The sequence below is a fragment of the Molossus molossus genome, unplaced genomic scaffold, assembly GCF_014108415.1.
Source record: "Molossus molossus isolate mMolMol1 unplaced genomic scaffold, mMolMol1.p scaffold_m16_p_4, whole genome shotgun sequence".
Classification (NCBI taxonomy): Eukaryota; Metazoa; Chordata; class Mammalia; order Chiroptera; family Molossidae; genus Molossus; species Molossus molossus.
Genome location: NW_023425377.1, coordinates 79,842,921 through 79,862,238, shown reverse-complemented (window position 1 = coordinate 79,862,238; position 19,318 = coordinate 79,842,921). Strand labels below are relative to the sequence as shown.

General features: G+C 42.4%; 1 protein-coding gene across 1 annotated transcript; it reads left to right on the top strand.

Annotated features, from left to right (window-relative positions):
• Positions 1-3,518: 3,518 nt before the first annotated feature.
• Positions 3,519-18,862, top strand: LOC118615689 (zinc finger protein 555). Its single transcript, XM_036240824.1, has 4 exons — positions 3,519-3,603; positions 15,940-16,066; positions 16,492-16,672; positions 17,052-18,862. Exons 1-4 carry the CDS (start codon positions 3,601-3,603, stop codon positions 18,613-18,615), a joined length of 1,875 nt encoding a protein of 624 aa, XP_036096717.1. The 5' UTR covers positions 3,519-3,600; the 3' UTR covers positions 18,616-18,862.
• Positions 18,863-19,318: the final 456 nt, after the last annotated feature.

Below are 19,318 nucleotides of genomic sequence, written 5' to 3'. Positions count from 1 at the left end.
GGACACATCGAGTGGTCGCCACCTGCACAACCAACCAGGGCCGGGGACAAACTGCAACTGAGGTATGTGCCCTTAGCGGGAACCGAACCCGGGTCTCTCCGGACCGCAGGCCGATGCTCTAACCGCTGAGCCAAACCGGCCAGGGCAAGGTCCAGGTATTTTTAATCACACTTTTTTCCTCTCCGATTGCCATAGTTGTTACTCTCTTGTGACAATGAATGTTTTGTCAAGAATTCAGAGACCGGCCTCATTTTTCACCTTAATAAATGAAATGACATGTTCTTTAAGAGTGATGCTCCTAGGATAGATCTCTGAACATGTTATGGCCAGCAGACAGGAGTGCTAGAGATCCATGTCAGGACCCAATCTGAAGGCCAACTTCTAAATTCCATGCTGATTTGTTGAAACTTGGAAATAATTAGTAATGCATATTAAACAAAAATGCATATAACCTTATTTTATTTATTTATTTTTTTATCTTCACCCGAGGACATTTTTGCATTTATCTTCAGATGGAGCGAGAAGGAGAGAGGGGGGAAGAGAGAGAGAAACATCGATGTGAGAGAGACACATTGACTGGTTGCCACCCACATGACCCCAACCGGGGCCGGGGACAAACTGCAACCAAGGTACGTGCCCTAAGCAGGAATTAAACCCAGGTCTCTCTGGTCCGCGGGCCGACACTGTAACCACTGAGCCAAACTGACCAGGGCTATTTTTAATAGTTTATAAATCCAATGAGTAGTTTGTTGTTGTTGTTAATCCTCACCTGAGGATATTTTTTCTATTGATTTTTACAGAGAATGGAAGGGAGGGAAGGAGAGGGGGAGAGAGAGACATTGATTGGTTGCCTTCTGCATGTGCCCCAACCTGGGCAGGGATCGAACCTGCAACCAAGTACATGCCCTTGACTGGAAATTGAACCCAAGACCCTTCAGTTTGAGGGCTGAAGCTCCAACTACTAAGCCATACCAGCCAGGGCAGTTATTTTTAACTCGAAGTTTTAAATTTTATTAAAAATTTTTATTGATTTTAGAAAGAGAGAAGAAGGGATATATATAGAGAGAAACATTGATTTGTTCTACTTGCTTATGCTTTCATTGGTTGTTTCTTCTAGGTGCCTTGACCTGGGATCAAACCCTCAACCTTGTTATATTGGGTGGATGCTCTAATCAACTGAGCTACCCAGCCAGGGCAACTCGAAGCTTTTTTTATGTGTTAGTCCTCTAAACACTAATTTTTTATAAAATCATATTAAACCTTTCTGGAAACCATAAAAGAAGAATTTTTAAAATTCTGTTTGTAAAAAAATGACAAGTGATATCAGAGTTTGGATGACCGCTTAATCTCAAAGGAGAGAATGTTTTCTAACAGTAGCAGGCATATTAAATGCATTAGCCTCCATCTAGTAAGTGTATTAAGAGTTTTCAGGTCTATCCCAAATTTATATAAGCTTTTTTGCTGTTGTTTTATATCAGTTAAAATAGGAATTCAACTGCCTTAGGGATAAAATAGCCTTTTAAAAAAGTGAACATTAAAAAATTGTGGTAAAATACACATAATACAATTTAATGGTGTTAGGTACATTCATACTGTTGTGCAGTATCAGAGCTATTTCATTTTCAAAATTCTCTTGGAATACATTGAAAGTCTGTTCTGATAGAAATTTCCTTGTGGTGCAAATGCACACTGAGAATTCTAATATCTCACCTGCGGCTGTGCAGTGAGGAGCCCTGTGTGCAGGTTGATGCCGCAGGGCTCCACTTCCTACTTTGGGGGACAAAAAACAGGGATCTCTGGTTGCTGACCTCAAGCTTCATCGTGAGGGCAGAGGGCGGGGCCTCCCGGTGTCAAATGTCACGTCAAAATCAAGTGGGACCCTTTAATGCAGGGGACCCTGGAAACGTAACAGTTGAGTGTCTTTGTTTTTAAACAAGGGTCACAGGTCAAGGGTGCTTGCCCTGGGCTGACCCCAGATCAGGAGACCCTCCTGTTCTATTCTGGCTCCGGACAGAGGGCGCTTGGTGAAGAAACAGAGAACTTCCTGGTCCACGGGGAGGACTCAGATGGGGCTATGAGCTGCGGGTGGATGCGTAGGGGCAGGGAGAGGGTTCTGCTCTGAGCCAACGCCCTAGGCTGTGGCCAGCCAAGAGTGTCCCCATGGCCTGTCCCTCAGGATGGGGTGGGGGGGAGGCTGAGATAATTTTTAAAAGCGATAGGGGCAGCCCTAGCCATTTGGCTCAGCCGTTGGAGCATGGGCGCGGACTGAGGAGTCACGGGTTCGATTCCAGTCAACTGCAGGGACTTCGGTTGCAGTCTCTCCCTGGCCCTGGTCGGGGTTTGGGGGAGGCAACCAGTCAATGTGGCCCTCTCACGTCCATGTTTCTCTCTCTCCCCCTCCCACTCTATCTGACAATAAATAGAAAAATAAACTAGGGTGAGGATGTATATATATATTTTTATTCTCACCTGAGGACATTTTCTATTTATCTTCAGATAGAGTGGAAGGGAGGGAAAGAAACATGGACGTGAGAGAGACATATCCAGTGGTTGCCACCCATACACCCCAGTTGGGAACAAACTGCAACTGAGGTACGTGCCCTTAGCGGGGAACCGAACCCAGGACTCTCTGGTCCACAGCCGATGCTTTAACCGCTGAGCCAAACCGGCCAGGGGAATATATATACATATATATACACATATATGTATATGTATATATATGTGTGTGTATGTGTGTGTGTGTGTGTATATATATATATAAACACACAGGCAGCCCCTGCCGGTTTGGCTCAGCGGTTGGAGCCTCGACCTGCAGACCAGAGAGGACCGGGTTCGGCTCGGCTAAGGGCATGTACCTGGGTTGCGGTTCCTCCCCTGCCCAGTTGGGGTCGTGTGGGTGGCAGCCACTGCATGTGTCTCTCTCAAATGGATGTTTCTCTCTCTTCCTCCCTCTTTCCCTCCCGCTTTATGTCAAGATAAATGCAAAAATGTCCTCCAGTGAGGATTCTTAAAAAAGGATAGGCTCAGCCCTGGTCCGTTTGGCTCAGCGGTTGGAGCGTCTGCCTGCGGTCCTGAGAGCCCCGGTTGGGTTCCCGCTAAGGGCATGTACCTCGGTTGCAGTTTGTCCCCGGCCCTGGTTGGTTGTGCGGGTGGCAGCCACTCGATGTGTTCCTTTCACGTCGATGTTTCTCTCTCTCTCTCTCTCTCTCTGTTCCTCTCTCTCCCTCCCACTCTACCTGAACAAAAATGGAAAAATGTCCCCGGGTGAGGATAAAAAAAAGGATAGGCTCAGTGCACAGAAAACGGTCAGGAATGCAGGGGCGGGGCCCACAGAACTGTCCAATCAGAGGTTCCAGGAGCGGGTATGTGGAACTGTCCAGTCAGAGGCCCACGGACATGGGCGTGCCCGATATACCGACCACTCAAGACGCAGGATCTGAGCCACGTCCAATCAGAGATCCCGTGGAAGGGAGAGAGCGTGGATGCTGCTCTCAGCAGATCGCTGCGTTGGTGCCTACCTGCCCCGCGCAGCCCCAGGTGTCAGATCCCGGTAGCTCACACCTGCCTGGGCCGCGGGGAGGACGCTTTGAGAGCCGGGAGATGGTGAGTGCGCAGGGCGAGACCCACACTCAGAGGAGCTGGTTCTAACCGGCGGGAACCTGCTGGAAGTGGCCGCGGGCCAGGACTCCCCGCGCGCCCGGATGTCTCGACCCGAGTCTCCCCTTCGGCGCGGGGTGGAGTCCTGGCGTCCTGTGCGGCCTCTGCGCTAGATCCGGAGTCTCAGGACCGCGGCCTAGGGTGCCTCAGATGCAGAGTGCTGCACCTACCCGGGGGCGGGGAGTAGCCCCTGGTCGGCTCCTCCCAGGGGACAGCCTGCGGGTTGGGCGGGAGTCTGGGGAGAACTGCCTGGGGGCCCCAAATTGGGACGGATCTCTGGTAGGTTCTCGGCCCCTAGCTGACGCTGACCCCCGTTATTATTCCCTGGAGGGACACAGTTGTTAGCTTACAAGACGCTTGTATTGAGGAGAAAAAGATGGAAATGATTCGGGCCCCTGAAGGGAGAGAAACTAACCCAGAAGACTGAGAAAGGCCACCCAGTGAGGTGGAGCAGTCACCTGCAAAGCCACCTGCTCTTAAGACATAGCGAGACACCAGCCTGTGTCCTTTGTTCGGAGACCACGTCAGTGAACAGTGGGGGAGGGGTCTCCCACGAGATAGGATAGCTGCACTGGACTCTTGAGTCTGAAGTCGTCTGTATGTTCCAGTTCAGCACTGCCCTTCTCTGGATTTGTCACCTTGAAAAGGTGTACATATTCACTTATTGGAGCCTCGGTTTTTCAGCAGATATATACTACTTTTAATTAATTGAGCAGGAAAGTTAAAATATTTCCTAAGAGTTGAATTTCAGGGGGAGAAAAAAGAAAGTGTCTTTTATTCCATTTGTTAAACCTTCTTCTGTTCCTTTGAGTATAAGAAATGGAATTCCAGGGCTTAGCCTTGAAGGTCCTACCACAAAAAAGACTGTCAGAGAAAACCTCCCTTCCAATATGGCAGCAGAGAATTGAATACATTTCCACATAGTGTGGTAGGTGAATTGTTGAATTATAGAGAATATCAGTTTTTTTTCTTGTCAGGGTGAAGAATTTTTGACAGTAGGTAAAACTGTTGTTTACTGTTATCTGTAATACACTTTACTTTAATCTACAGTAAATTGATATTGTCTATGGAGGAAGTGGGAGCAAAACATCTTTGTTATTTAGATAACTTTTGTCACTGTCTCATGTATTATTTTGTAATTTCTGCCACTGTTCTGCGATGGCTGCCCTGTTGTGAATGAATAGATGAGGACCCACTTCAATTTGTTGTTTCTTTCCATGGATTTAGTTGTCCATTCCTCTTCTAATTCCATCATGTTAGTATTACTATGGCTTTACAATCCTTGCTTTGTGATAGGCAGGCCCCTGCCTTGTTCTTCAGAACATTTGGGCTCTTTTAGGATATTTGTTTTTCCTGTTAGGTTTGTAAATTCAGTATTTTTCAAGTCCTAAAAATCTGGTTTGGAGATTTAATGGAATTTTATGAAGACTTTAGGTCTTTTTTTGGAGGGTTGATATTTTGCTGACACCAAGTTCTATACTTTAAGAACATGTGCCATCTTTCTATTTATTTCTTTTTACTTTGTTATTTTTATTAATGTTAAAACATTTTCCCATTTGGTTCTTATTATAGCATTCTTTAGACTTATTCAGTACTAATTAAATTTTGGTTTTTACCATAGTATGTGTTGTCATTTTGAAATTATTTTTCCAACTTGCTGATAATTAAAAAGGTAATGAAATGTGTTTTTATATTGAATTTTTACACTGGATTGTTATTAAAAATCTTATCCTGTTATTATTTTTCTGTCCTGTTGGTGTCCTACACATACAATTCATAGAGGTAGGTGTAAAGACAAGGTTTTTTTCTCTTTTAGTTCTTGCACATTTGTTTTCTGCTTGATCTGGAATGACACTCTAGTATGTTGATCAGGAAGGAGGTCCTGAGCATACTTGATTTGTCCCTAATTGTTTTGGAGAAAACAACATTATACTATTTAAAAATATATATTTTCATTAATTTTTAAAGAGGGAAAGAGAGAAACATTGATGTGAGAGCTGAGAGCTAAACATCAATCGGCTGCCTCCTGCACACCCCCTACAGGAAACTGAGCCCACTACCCATGCATGTGCCCTGACAAGGAATTGAACTAGCAACCTGGCAACTTTTTGGTGCACAGGACTAGCCTAACCAACTGAGCCACACCGGCCAGGGAAACATTATACCATTTATATATTCTTTGTTATTTTTTGAATATTCTATTATCAATTTTCCTTGATCAAGCTATGCACATGACCATCTCTTCCAGTAGTAAGATGTATGACTGTTGAATATTATAAAATAGTTTTCAGCAATTCCTAAGATGATTACAGGCAAATCATATAAATTGACTTTTGAGTTTTCTATTGTATAATATCAGTGTAGGAAAATGTATATGACATGTACAGTTGACAAATATTAATAAATAATCATTTGTGAAATGAAATTCAGCCCTAAATGTAGAACAGGCTTTCACACCAGATACCCCACTTGAAATGAACCCCAATGGCAGGCTCCCTCACTCTGATATGTGTAACCAATATGTTGAATCATGAAGATATATATACATATATATTATATATAATAAATATATATACACACACACATATATAATTATATACACACAAATATTTTTAAGCAATTTAGGAATCAATTTGAAGTGTTATTTCTTTTCTTTATTATTATTTTTTTATTAATTAATTAATTTTGTTACAGATGTTTCTCCTTTTCCCACCACTGATTCCCCCTCCCATCTCCCTCTTCACCTTGTCCCCAGCTTTGTTGTTCATGTCCATTGTTCATGCATACATGCATATAAATTCTGTGGCTTATCTTTCCCCCACTCTAGGGATTGTCAGTCTGTACCTCACTTCCACGTCTCTGGTACTACCCTATTCCTCAGACTGTTATGTTCATTATGTTCCACAAATAATTGAGATCATATGATACTTGGCTTTCTCTGTTTGGCTTGTTTCACTTAGGATAATACTTTCCGGGTCCCTCCATGTTGTCTCAAAGGATAAGAGGTCTGTCTTTCTTACAGCTGCATAGTACTTCATTGTGTATATGTACCACAGCTTTTTTATCCATTCGTCTACTGATGGACATTTGGGCTGTTTCCAGATCTTAGCTATTGTAAATAGTGCTGCTATGAACATGGGGATACATATATTCTTTTTGATTGGTGTTTCAGGGTTCCTAGGGTATAGTCCTAGAAGTGGGATCACTGGGTCAAATGGCAGTTCCATTTTTAATTTTTTGAGGTAACACCATATTGTTTTCCACAGTGGTTGCACCAGTCTGCATTCCCACCAGCAGTGTACTAGAGTCCCCTTTTCTCCACACCCTTGTCAACACTTATTGTTTAATGATTTGTTGATGGCGGCCATTCTGACAGGTGTGAAGTGATATCTCCTTGTTGTTTTAATTTGCATCTCTCTGATGATTAGTGATGTTGAGCATTTCTTAATATGTCTCTTGGACATTTATATGTTCTGTTTGGGGAGGTGTCTAGTTCCTCTGCCCATTTTTTAATTGGGTTCTTTGTCTTCCTTTTGTTGAGTTGTATGAGCACTCTATATATTTTGGAAATTAACCACTCATCTGATATATCATTGGCAATTATGCTCTCCCATACAGTGGGTTGCTTTTTCATCTTGATGATTGTATCTTTTGCTATGTAGAAGCTTTTTAGTTTGATGTAGTCCCATGTGTTCATTTTTTCCTTTGTTTCAGTTGCCTTAGGTGATATATCAGTGAAAATTCTGCTTCATATGATGTCTGAAATTTTGTTGCCTACATTTTCTTCTAGGATTTTTATGGATTCACAGGTCACATTTAAGTCTTTTATCCATTTTGAGTTTATTCTTGTGTATGGTGTAAGTTGATGGTCTAGTTTCATTTTTTTTTGCATGCAGCTGTCCAATTTTCCCAACACCATTTATTAAAGAGACTATCTTTACTCCACTGTATGCTCTTGCCACCTTTGTCAAATATTAATTGAGCGTATTGCCTTGGGTCCATTTCTGGGTTCTCTGTTCTGTTCCACTGGTCTATATGCCTGTTCTTGTGCCAGTACCAGGCTGTTTTGATTACAGTGGCTTTGTAATATAACCAGAAATCTGGTAATGTGGTCCCTCCAACTTTGTTCTTCTTTTTCAAGATTGCTGTGGCTATTCGAGATCTTTTTTGGTTCCATATGAACTTTTGAAATATCTGTTCTAGTTGCGTGAAGTATGTCGTTGGTATTTTGATGGGGATTGCATTGAATCTATAGATTGCTTTGGGTAGTATGGACATTTTAATGATGTTAATTATTCTAATCCATGAACAAGGTATGTGCTTCCACTTTTTTATATCTTCCTCTATTTCTTTCTCAATGACCTGTAGTTTTCTGCGAATCGGTCCTTTATTTCTTTCTTTGGTTAAGTTTATTCCTAGGTATCTTAATTTTTTTGCCGCAGTGGTAAGTGGCATTGCAGTATTATTTCAAAGGGGTTTTAAAATTGTTTTTTATCTTTCAACCAGTCATTCATATTTATATTGATATTTATACACACACACACAAATACACATGTAAAGATATATATCTCGCTCCTGATCCCCTCATTGTGCCACATTTTTCTTAGTACTTATATTTGATTTGCTCATTTATTGTTTTCCTCCAAAAAAATTTAAGATCCATGTGGTTCAGAATTTTTTTGTTCTGTGCTGTAACCCTAGTGCCTGCAAGTACTAGGACCCATGTCACTGTAACCTAAGTCAGTTTTACGAAATAAAAGAACCAGAGGTAAGATCTTCAAACAAAACAGTCTTTCATAAGATACAGGGCTTTGCCAGGAAAGGAGCATAAGGAGGTAAGCATGGACTAGGATGCTTCTGTTGGCTCTGCTCCATAGTGCCAGGCAAAATCTAGCTTATCTCCTTATCACACTGGGAAATAACAGTCACAATAACAAAACAGCTGTAAGGTGTATGTGAAAGATATGCAAGTGGTAGGAGTTTGTGTGATGTTATTCATGGACTGTTCTGTGTTTCCTCTACTATGAACCAGTTTTAATAATGTTTGCTTTACAGAGTTATTATAAGACTATATGAGCTAATGTATGTGTATAAAGCTCTTTGCAAAGCTTTTTGCATATGACGGGTGCTCAGATTTTAAAAAGATGAATGTTGTAGAGTGTTAAAGTATTTGATGGTTTCAAGCTGGGTGTGTTAGGAGTTCCTGTCTTAGTCAGCTGTGGCTGCTATAAAAAAAATTACCACAGACTGGGGGGCTTATAAACAGCAAACATTTATTTGTCATAGTTCTGAAGGCTGGGAAGTCCAGGATCAAGGTGCTGACAGATTTGGTGTTTGTTGAAGGCCGGCTTCCTGGTTCATAGACAGCTGTCTCTTCCCTGTGTCCTCACATGGTGGAAGGGTCCAGCAAACTCTCTCAGGTCTCTGTTATAAGGGTACTAATTTCATTTGTGAGGTCTAGGAGGACTCCCAGGACTCAGCCTGTAGTCACGCTCATGGCCATGATTTATTGCAGTGCAAGAATAAAGCAGAGTCAGCCCAAAAGAAAGGTGCCTGAGTACTAAGGAGAACAGGTACAGGGTCCTCTCTAGTGACATCACAAAGCAGCCAGATGATAGCACATTTGAAATGTCTATTAGGGAAGTTAATGAGAGACTCAGTTACAGGGTTTTTATTGGGGCTAGTCATGGAGAAACCTTTTTCCCAGCCCAAACCAAGAATTCAGACTTGTAAGAGAGCTGGTCTTTGGCAGAAGCCTTATTGTTTGTATAAAAAGGCAGAGGGAGCCACTCATATCAGGGTGCTGGGAACTGTCCCTACATCCGAGTTCCCACATGCCAGCCAGGGCCAACCTTGCAAGTAGGACATTCTGAGAGTAAGGACTATCAGGCCTGCTTGGCTAACACTTCTGCATAGTCTGTTCACTTGGCCCTTGGACAGGGCATCTTTTTTTTTTTAATCCTCACCCAAGGATATTTTTCTACTGATAGAGTGAGAGGGAGAGAGAGAGAGAGACATTGATGTGAGAGAGACATTAATTGGTTAACTCCCACACAACCCCAACCAGGGCCAAGGATTGAACCGCAACTGAGGTATGTGCCCTTGACCTGAATCGAACTGTGACTCTTTGGTCCGAGGGCCAACGCTCTAACTGCTGAGCCAAACTGGCCAGGGCAGACAGCATCTTTATAGCAAAATTGTTAGTGGGATCCTCTGCAGTAGGGTGAGAACCACCTGCAGTATTGATCTTGGTTGTGCCCTTTAGGAGTCCTGGTCTTAGCTAGTTCAAGTAAATCCCATTAACCATAGAGGCCTTAGAAAGCCTGGGGTGGGGGTGTTCTTCCTCAAATATCTGTATTCTGTATTTGCTTTTTAAAAATCTGGCCTTATGTTCCCGCACAGCACAACTCTGGCCAGTAAGTTGAAACAGACCTGAGTGCCTTATCCACAGATAAGAGTGTCCTGATAGGACATACACCTGAGAAGTACAATCCTATAGGGCACACTTGGTCCCCTGGAAATGCAGAGTTTAGAGAAATCTGGGCACCCCAAGCAGGACATGCATTAGTTAGGCATCCAGGTCTCAGAGTTCTCAGTGCAGAGCTAATAATGCAGTCCAGTCCTTGTTTCAGAGGGACTGCTTGTGCTGGTCAGTTTCAGACAGTTTTGTTTATCCACTAGTTCATGTACCTCACTAGTGCAGATGACATCTGGAAGTGATCTATCAGTGTGGAAGCTAGCAGTTGTGAAATGAGCAGCTTGATTTCAGATGGTCCTATTGTAAAACAAGGCCTTCGCCGTGGATACTTATAAGGGACCCCATCAGACCCGCTTGTATCCATGAGCTTTTCATAGTTTAGGGCCTCCCAGAGAGCTGCTCTAAATCTTCCATATATTCCCTGCTTGCAGGCCAGCACAGTGTGTACTGAGGCTGAAACAGCCCATCACGGACACTGTTGGGTTTTAGTTCAGTCAAGTGCAGGAAGTGTAAATGAGCTATGTGAATTCAGAATGCCATCAAACGCTAGGGCCTTTTCTTCTCAAAAGCAAATCTGAGACACTGCAGGGGCAGACTGCTGTGTCCCAAGTGCAAATGAAACTGTCCTAAACCCTTTTTGTTTTATCTGTCTTACAGTCCAAATTGACCCACTGCCGGACAATTGTCAGCCTCTACAGGTCATCAGAAGTAGGTCTTTTTTTTTTTTTTTTTTTTTTTTATCCTCACCCGAGGACATTTTTTCCATTTTTTGTTCAGGTAGAGTGGGAGGGAGAGAGAGGAACAGAGAGAGAGAGAGAAACATCGATGTGAAAGGAACACATCGAGTGACTGCCACCCGCACAACCGACCAGGGCCGGGGACAAACTGCAACCGAGGTCCGCGCCCTTAGCAGGAACCGAATCCGGGTCTCTCAGGACCGCAGGCCGACGCTCTTACTGCTGAGCCAAACCGGCCAGGGCAGAAGTAGGTCTTTATAAGAGCTTTTTAGCAGACTGGAAACTTTTACTTAAAATTCCAAAAGTCTACCTCCCATTGAGATTGCCTGTCTTTTCCGTTTATTTCTCTCTTTTTGAATCTAGGTAAAAATCATAATAAAAAGTTATCAGTTATGGAGACCTAATCTTGTTTCTAATAGAGTTGCAATTCCAACCCATGCACCAGTGGCAAAAAGCAAGGAAGTTGTGTCTCACTGGCACTTTTTCTTTGTACAGATTGGGATGACCCCATCAGCATTGATAAAATTATAAGGATATACCATTTTCATTCATTTTTATCCTTCATGCAGATGCAGGAATAGAAACTATTTTAAGTAAAAATCCCCTCCGCCTTTCTTTTTTTTTTTTATCCTCACCTGAGGATACTTTTCATTTTTTTGTTCAGGTAGAGTGGGAGGGAGAGAGAGGAACAGGGGGTGGGGGGGGGAGAGAGAGAGAGAGAGAGAGAGAGAAAGAAACATCGACATGAAAGGGACACATTGAGTGGCTGTCACCCGCACGACCAACCAGGGCTAGGGACAAACTGCAACCGAGGTACGTGCCCTTAGCGGGAACCAAATCCAGTCTCTGGAGCGCAGACCAACGCTCCAACCGCTGAGCCAAACCAGTCAGGGTCCCTCCGCCTTTATTCTTTGCAAATTCACTCACACCATGTATTAGTTTCCTAGGGCTTCCATAGCAAGTGAACACTGTGTGCGTGGCTCAAAGTGTTGTTCTCTCACAGTTTTGGAGGCTGGAAATCTGAAATCAAGGTGTTGACAGGATCGTGTTCTCTTAGAACCCTCTGGGAACATTCTTGGTCTGTCACAGCTTCTGGCAGCCCCAGGCCTTGTTATGAGTTGAACAGTGTCCCCCCACAAGAGGTATATTGAAATACTAATCCCTGGTACCTACCTTGCTTGTGGCAGCACAATTACAATCTCTGCGTCCATCTTCATGTGGCCATTTGCTCTGTGTTTCTCTGTCCTCATATGGCATTTTCCTCTCCTGATAAGGACACCAGTTGTAATCGATTTGGACCCATTGTAATGACCTCTTTGAAACTTGATTACACCTACAAATACCCTATTTCCAAGTAAAATCACATTTATAGGTACCAGGGATTAGTATTTCAACATATCTGTTTTGGGGAAACACAGTTCAACTCATAACAAGGCCCTAGTCATACATTTGGCATTTATAGGGATAAAATTACAGCTGCCAGGGAAGGTCCTGGCCAGAAGGCAAAGGTGGGTGGGGAGGCTACAGCATCCCAGCTGGCTTCATCTCCCCACCCCCTTTCCCCTTGGTTTCTCTAAAGTTTTGCTTCCGTCCTGGGAACTGATTTAACTTTTCTTTTCCTCCCGATGTAGTACAAACTTTTAGCACTTTATGCCCATCCAAAGCTCACCATGGGATCTTGGGCCTCCCAGGGCTGTCTTTGTTTCTTCTTTTTTTCTGTCATGTAGCCAGCAGAGCCAGAAGTAGCCTGTCTGTCCAGTGAGCTGGCCCTCCTGCAGTCAGATCTGTCATTTTGACCTCTGTCAACTTTACCTCCTATCAGACAGCAGCTTAGCTGCCCTTTCAAGCCACGAACATACCTCCTATCAGACAGCAGCTTAGCTGCCCTTTCAAACCACAAACAGCTCCCAGGCACCAGAGTACCATCCCCTCCCTCTTCATCCTTCTGCTTCCCAGACAGTACTTTTGCCATATTTCAGTGGGTTGGGGTGTCCTAGCAAATATACTTCTGGTGTTTCAAAGACCATCCCAGGCCCTATTAGTAAGACTCTGTCAACTCAACATGTAGTTGCACTCATGACTATGATTTCGTATAACAAAAGGACATGGACAGACCAGCAAACGGCAAGGGCTCTTGGGGAGAAAGCTGCAGGAAACCAGGGACAAGCTGTTAAGAGTCCTTTCCCAGTGGAGTCACACAGAGTGCACCTAGCAATGAGTTGTGACATGTGAAATGTTACCTACCAGGGAGGCTCGTTAGAAACCCAGTGCTCAGGATTTTTCTTTTTTCTTTTTAATCCTTACCTGAGGATATTTTTACATTTATCTTCTGATAGAGTGGGGGTGGGGAGGAGAGAAACATCAATGTGAGAGGGACACATCGACCAGTTGCCTCCTGCACAACATGACCAGGGCTAGGGATGGACCGCAACCGAGGTACATGCCCTTGACTGGAATTGAACCAGGCGACTCTTTGGTCCATGGGCCAACACTCTAATCGCTGAGCCAGACTGGCCAAGGCATTGCTCAGGATTTTTACTGACAGTGGATGATGTGAGCATCGTCTGCCTAGCATGTCTCCAAACACCAGTCTCCCAGAAGGAAAGCAGGTGTTCGGGATCAATGCTGTTGTCTGCACAGTTTAGACAGTGTGAAGAATATCAGTTCATGGTGTGATACCTCTCAAATCCAAGGTTCCAGACACCATCCACGGCCAGCTGTACCTCAGTCGTTTCTAAGGATGAAAAGTTTAGGCCTGAGTCCTGGCCGGTTTAGCTCAGCGGTTAGAGCGTTGGCCCATGGACCAAAGAGTCACTGGTTTAATTCCAGTCATAGGCATGTACCTTGGTTGTAGTTTGGTCCCTGACCCTGGTCAGGTTGTGCAGGAGGCAACTGGTTGATGTCTCTCTCTCATGCTCCCACTCTATCAGAAGATAAATGGAAAAATATCCTTGGGTGAGGATTTGAAAGGAAAAAAAACAGTTCAGGCCTGAGATGTCAATTTTTCTTCTTTTTTTTTTTTTTTTTTTTTTTTATCCTCACCCGAGGACATTTTCCCATTTTTTTGTTCAGGTAGAGTGGGAGGGAGAGAGAGGAACAGAGAGAGAGAGAGAGAAACATCGATGTGAAAGGAACACATCGAGTGGCTGCCACCCACACGACCGACCAGGGCCGGGGACAAACTGCAACCGAGGTACGCGCCCTTAGCGGGAACCGAACCCGGGTCTCTCAGGACCGCAGGTCGACGCTCTAACCGCTGAGCCAAACTGGCCAGGGCTCAATTTTTCTTCTGTACAATTGGTAAGGGAACTTTATTAGAGGAAACACTACAGATAACTGTCCTAACATTAGTTCAGCTGACTTTGGGCCCTCCTGTCATTACCTGTACCAACAATAGAAATAGTCCTATTATGCTGTTACTCTGTTGAATAGGTAAATTCTGACAGCAGAATTGACAGAGTATTTTTTCTGTCTCCTCTCATGGATATCAGTGGGTTGATATTCCTTTGTTTTAAAACAATAGGACTTAAAGGAAGTGTGTAGCTCAGTGGTTCACATGGGATTGGTCAGCATGTTTTTGGGTCCAGTGGGGGAGGGATATGGAAATGAGGTGCATTGGCAGTGCAGCCTCTAGGGTGATTTGTGGGGAATCAGCTTTTCCTGGAATTTGAGATGAGGAAGTATTTCCTTTGTAGGAGGTCACTGGCGCATCTTTTATGCATTTTTTAATCAAGGGCAGATTTACCACCGGATGTTTTTTACTTCAGTTGACTCCTTGCCAAAGAAGGACTGTTAACCTTGTCCTCAAGGTCAGCAAGAGTATTCTTATGAGAAATTTAAAATACTGATTCAAAAAGACATACACACCCCTATGTTCATTGCAGCATGGCTTACAATAGCCAAGATATGTAAGCAATCTAAGTGTTCATCGACAGACGAATGGATAGAGATATGGTACATATATATAATGGAATATTACTCAGACGTAAAAAAGAATGAAATCTTACCATTTATGACCACATGGATGTACCTAGAGAGTATTAGGCTAACTGAAATAAGTCAGAGAAAGACAAATACATATGATCTTACTTACATGTGGAATCTAAAAAAACAAAATAAACAAACAGACTCATAGATACGGATAACAAATTGATAGTTGCCATGTGGGAAGGGGATTGAGGAGCTGGGTGAAAAGGGGAAGAGATTAATAAATACAAATTATAGTTACAAAATAGTCATGGGACTGAAAAGTATAGCATAGGGAATATAGTAAATGATATTGTAATAGCCCAGCCGGTGTGGCTCAGTTGGTTGAACATCGACCCATGCGTCAAGAGATCACCCATTTGATTTCCAGTCAGGGCACATACTCAGTGAGGGGCGTGCAGGAGGCAGCCGATTGATGTTTCTCTCTCATCGATGTTTCTCTCTCTCTCTCTCCCTCTCCCTTCCTCTCTCTCTAAAATCAATTTTAAAAATTTTAGGAAAACAATATTATAATAACTATGTATGCTATCAGGTGGGTACTTACTAGAGTGATCACTTTGTATGTTATATAAATGTCGAATCACTATGGCATTAACCTGAAACTAATATAGTATTGTATGTCAACTATAATTGAAAAATAAAATTATTATTTTTAAATTGTTTTAAAAACCCTCATCCAGGTTTGACTTTGGGCTTCATGTAGTACTGAATGATGTGGTATGCAGTAGGGAAGGAGCTGAAGTTCTTTGTGTCATGTGGGATTGGTGGGTCATAAAGTGCAAATATGTGTTTAATTTACTTAGCATTTCTTTAATTTCTCTAACGTGGTCTGAACCCTTTGGTTAGCGAATAAGTCTCGATGTGGTCACAGTAAAAATGTAGAGTAAGTTCTTTGTGTTAGTGATATTTTAAATCTATGAAGACTTGAATGTGGACATGGAGTAAGAGGTTCTGATGACCGAATCATAGACAGGATGTTAGGGGGTCACAGAATCTTGTTTAAACTTCCTGTAAATTGAGTTCAGTTGCTCAGTACCTTGAGTCTCACCCATTCTCCTGCACATACATTGAATGTTTTAGGACGCAGTGGTCTTTGAGGATGTGGCTGTGGACTTCTCCCAGGAGGAGTGGGCTTTGCTGGATGCTGCTCAGAGGGAGCTCTACAGAGATGTGATGCTGGAGACCTTCAGAAACTTGGCCTCATTGGGTAAGAATAACACTGTTCCTTCACTTAGTCATTTAGAGAACATGCGTTTCTTGCATAAAGACTGTTCCCAGATTTGGAATGTGGAAAGGGAATACATTAATGAATAAGAAAGACATCATCGTAACTGGCATAGAGTTAGAATCTAATATCTCCTCCAAGAGAATGAGAATCTATTTATTAAACTGAGTTTTTTTTGTGTGTAAAAAAGTGTTATCAGTGGATATAGGTTTCATGGGTCATTAAGGGGCCCAGTGAAGTTTGTTTTTGTAACTTTGTGAAGATTTTACTGTTTATTAAATTGCTTACCATTTTGGCCTGGTACTTGTTATTATTGAAGTCCTGACAAAGCTAACCTCCTCAGTGTCTTTTTTGGCTAACAGGTGCCTTTATTCTTCTTGTAAGATTTGTTCCCTTTCTGTTTTCAGATGATGAGACTCAATTTAGGGCTAATGAGTCAGTTTCTCAGCAGGATATTTATGGGAATAAAATATCTAAGGAAGATAAAATAGCAACGTTCACCAGAAATTCTTGGGTCTCCATCTTAGGAAAAATTTGGGAAGAACCTAGCATTGAAGCTCAGCACACAAACCAGGGGAGATATCTGAGGTGAGTTGCATTCCAGGAGGAATCTTAGTATGTCATGAAATTTAAAAAGCAAACAAACCAAAAACCCACTTAAGTCTAGATCAAATTTGTTTATTTGTAGATTTTCACCAAAAAAAAAACAAACCCCCAAACTCCAACTTTATTAAATATGACATAGATGTTGAGTGTTAGAAACAGTTGAAAAGAATTAGGAAAAAAGCTCATGTTTAAGAAACACTATTTTCATAATGGCTGTGGCCAATTTATTCAGCTCATTCCACTTTAAAACAAGTCACATAGGGTAGAAAACAACACATTCACTGAAATTGGTGAAAATGTAATTCTAATAATAAGTCATTATTATCAAACTATTGATAACATGTTTCTCACTTTTTAACAGAAACCATGTGATAGAGAGACTCTGTGAAAGTAATGATCTATGTGGAGAAGGCTTCAGTCAGATTTCAAATCTTAATCTGTACCAAAAAACTCTTACTGAAGTAAAACAGTATGAATGCAATGCATTTGCAAAAGTTCTCATGCATAAGTCTTCCCTCAAGAGTCACATTGCCACTCACACTGGACACAAATCATATCAGTGTCAGGAATGTGGGCAGGCCTACAGTTGTTCACACCTAAGAATGCCTGTGAGAACTCACAAAGGAGAGAGGCCCTATGCATGTAAATTATGTGGAAAAACCTTTCCTCGAACTTCTTCCCTCAACCGGCATATAAGGATTCATTCTGCAGAGAAAACCTATGAATGTCAGCAATGTGGGAAAGCCTTCATTGACTTTTCAAGTCTTACTAGTCATGTGAGAACGCACACTGGAGAGAAGCCCTATAAATGTAAGGAATGTGGGAAAGCCTTCAGCTATTCCTCAACTTTTCGAAGACACATGATAACACACACTGGAGAGAAGCCCTATAAATGTAAGGAATGTGGGGAAGTCTTCAGCTATTCTTCAACTTTTCGAAGACATATGATATCACACACTGGGGAAACACCACATAAATGTAAGGAATGTGGAGAAGCCTTCAGTTACTTCTCGGCTTTTCGAAGACACATGATATCACACACTGGAGAGAAACCCTATGAATGTAAACAGTGTGGGAAAACCTTCATTTATCTTCAATCCTTTAGAAGACATGAAAGGATTCATACGGGAGAGAAACCTTATGAATGTAAACAGTGTGGGAAAACCTTTATTTACCCCCAGTCATTCCGAAGACACGAAAGGACTCATGGTGGAGAGAAACCCTATGAATGTAACCAGTGTGGGAAAGCCTTCAGCCATCCCTCATCCTTTCGAGGACATATGAGAGTGCACACTGGAGAGAAACCGTATGAATGCACTCAGTGTGGGAAAACTTTCAACTGGCCCATATCCTTACGAAAACATATGAGAACACACATGAAAGAAAAGCCCTATGAATGTAAACAATGTGGAAAAGCCTTTAATTTGTCTGCTTGTTTTCGAGAACATGTGAGAATGCATCCTGGAGACAAATCGTATGAATGCAAACTATGTGGGAAAGTGTTCTATTGCCACATATCCTTACAAAAACACATGAGAAGGCACACTGCCGAGAAACTTTATGAATGCAAGCAGTGTGGGAAAGCTTTCAGTTGGCCCGAACTTTTGCAACAGCATGTGAGAACACACACTGCAGAGAAACCTTATGAGTGTAAGGAATGCGGGAAAGTCTTCAAATGGCCGTCATCTTTACCGATACATATGAGAATGCATACTGGAGAGAAACCTTATGAATGTAAACAATGTGGAAAAGCCTTCAGTTGTTCCTCATCCTTAAGAAGACATATGAGAACACACACTACAGAAAAACACTGCGTCTGTAATGCAGGAAGCCCTCCTGCAAATGAATTCATGTCCAGTGCTTCAGAAAAGATGCACCAGGAGAGAAATCTTATGAAAGTTGTAAATATGGTGTTGCCTTTATGAGTACCTCATCGTGAAAATGGACCCATAGGTAGTGTATTTCTAGTTCTTTTGCAAATAAACATTTAGGTGAAAAATAACTCTCCAAGTAATCTTAGAGTACACAAAATTTGCATGTAGTGTTTTTTCTTGCATTTCAGTAAACAAAACTTTTATCTTTAGTTTGTGGACTCAGATGATTTGAAGTATATTTTCAATATGTAAGTGTTTTATATTCAATATGTAAGTTTTAATTTCTTCTTTATATTGTCCTTTGAGGGGTTATTGGAACAATGACACTTTGGTATTTGTTGGATGTTTTTGTTTTTTATTTAATCCTCACCTGAGGACGTTTTTTGCATTTATCTTCAGATAGAGTGGCGAGGGGGAGAGAGAGAGGGAGAAACATCAATGTGAGAGAGAGACACCGAGTGGTTGCCACCCACATGACCCCAACCAGGGCCAGGGACAAACTGCAACCGAGGTACATGCCCTTAGCAGGAACTGAACTCGGGACTCTCCAGTCTGCAGGCTGATGCTCTAACTGCTGAGCCCAACTGGCCAGGGCTGTTGGATGTTTCTTACTGGCTTAATATGGCACATACTGATATCCCCCATTATATATTTTCTACCTTTCTTGTTGAGAATATTTATTTATTTTTGGTCAGAGGAACCGTGTTCTATTTTTCTTACTAAGTTTTTTTATAATTATGAAATGAGAATTATT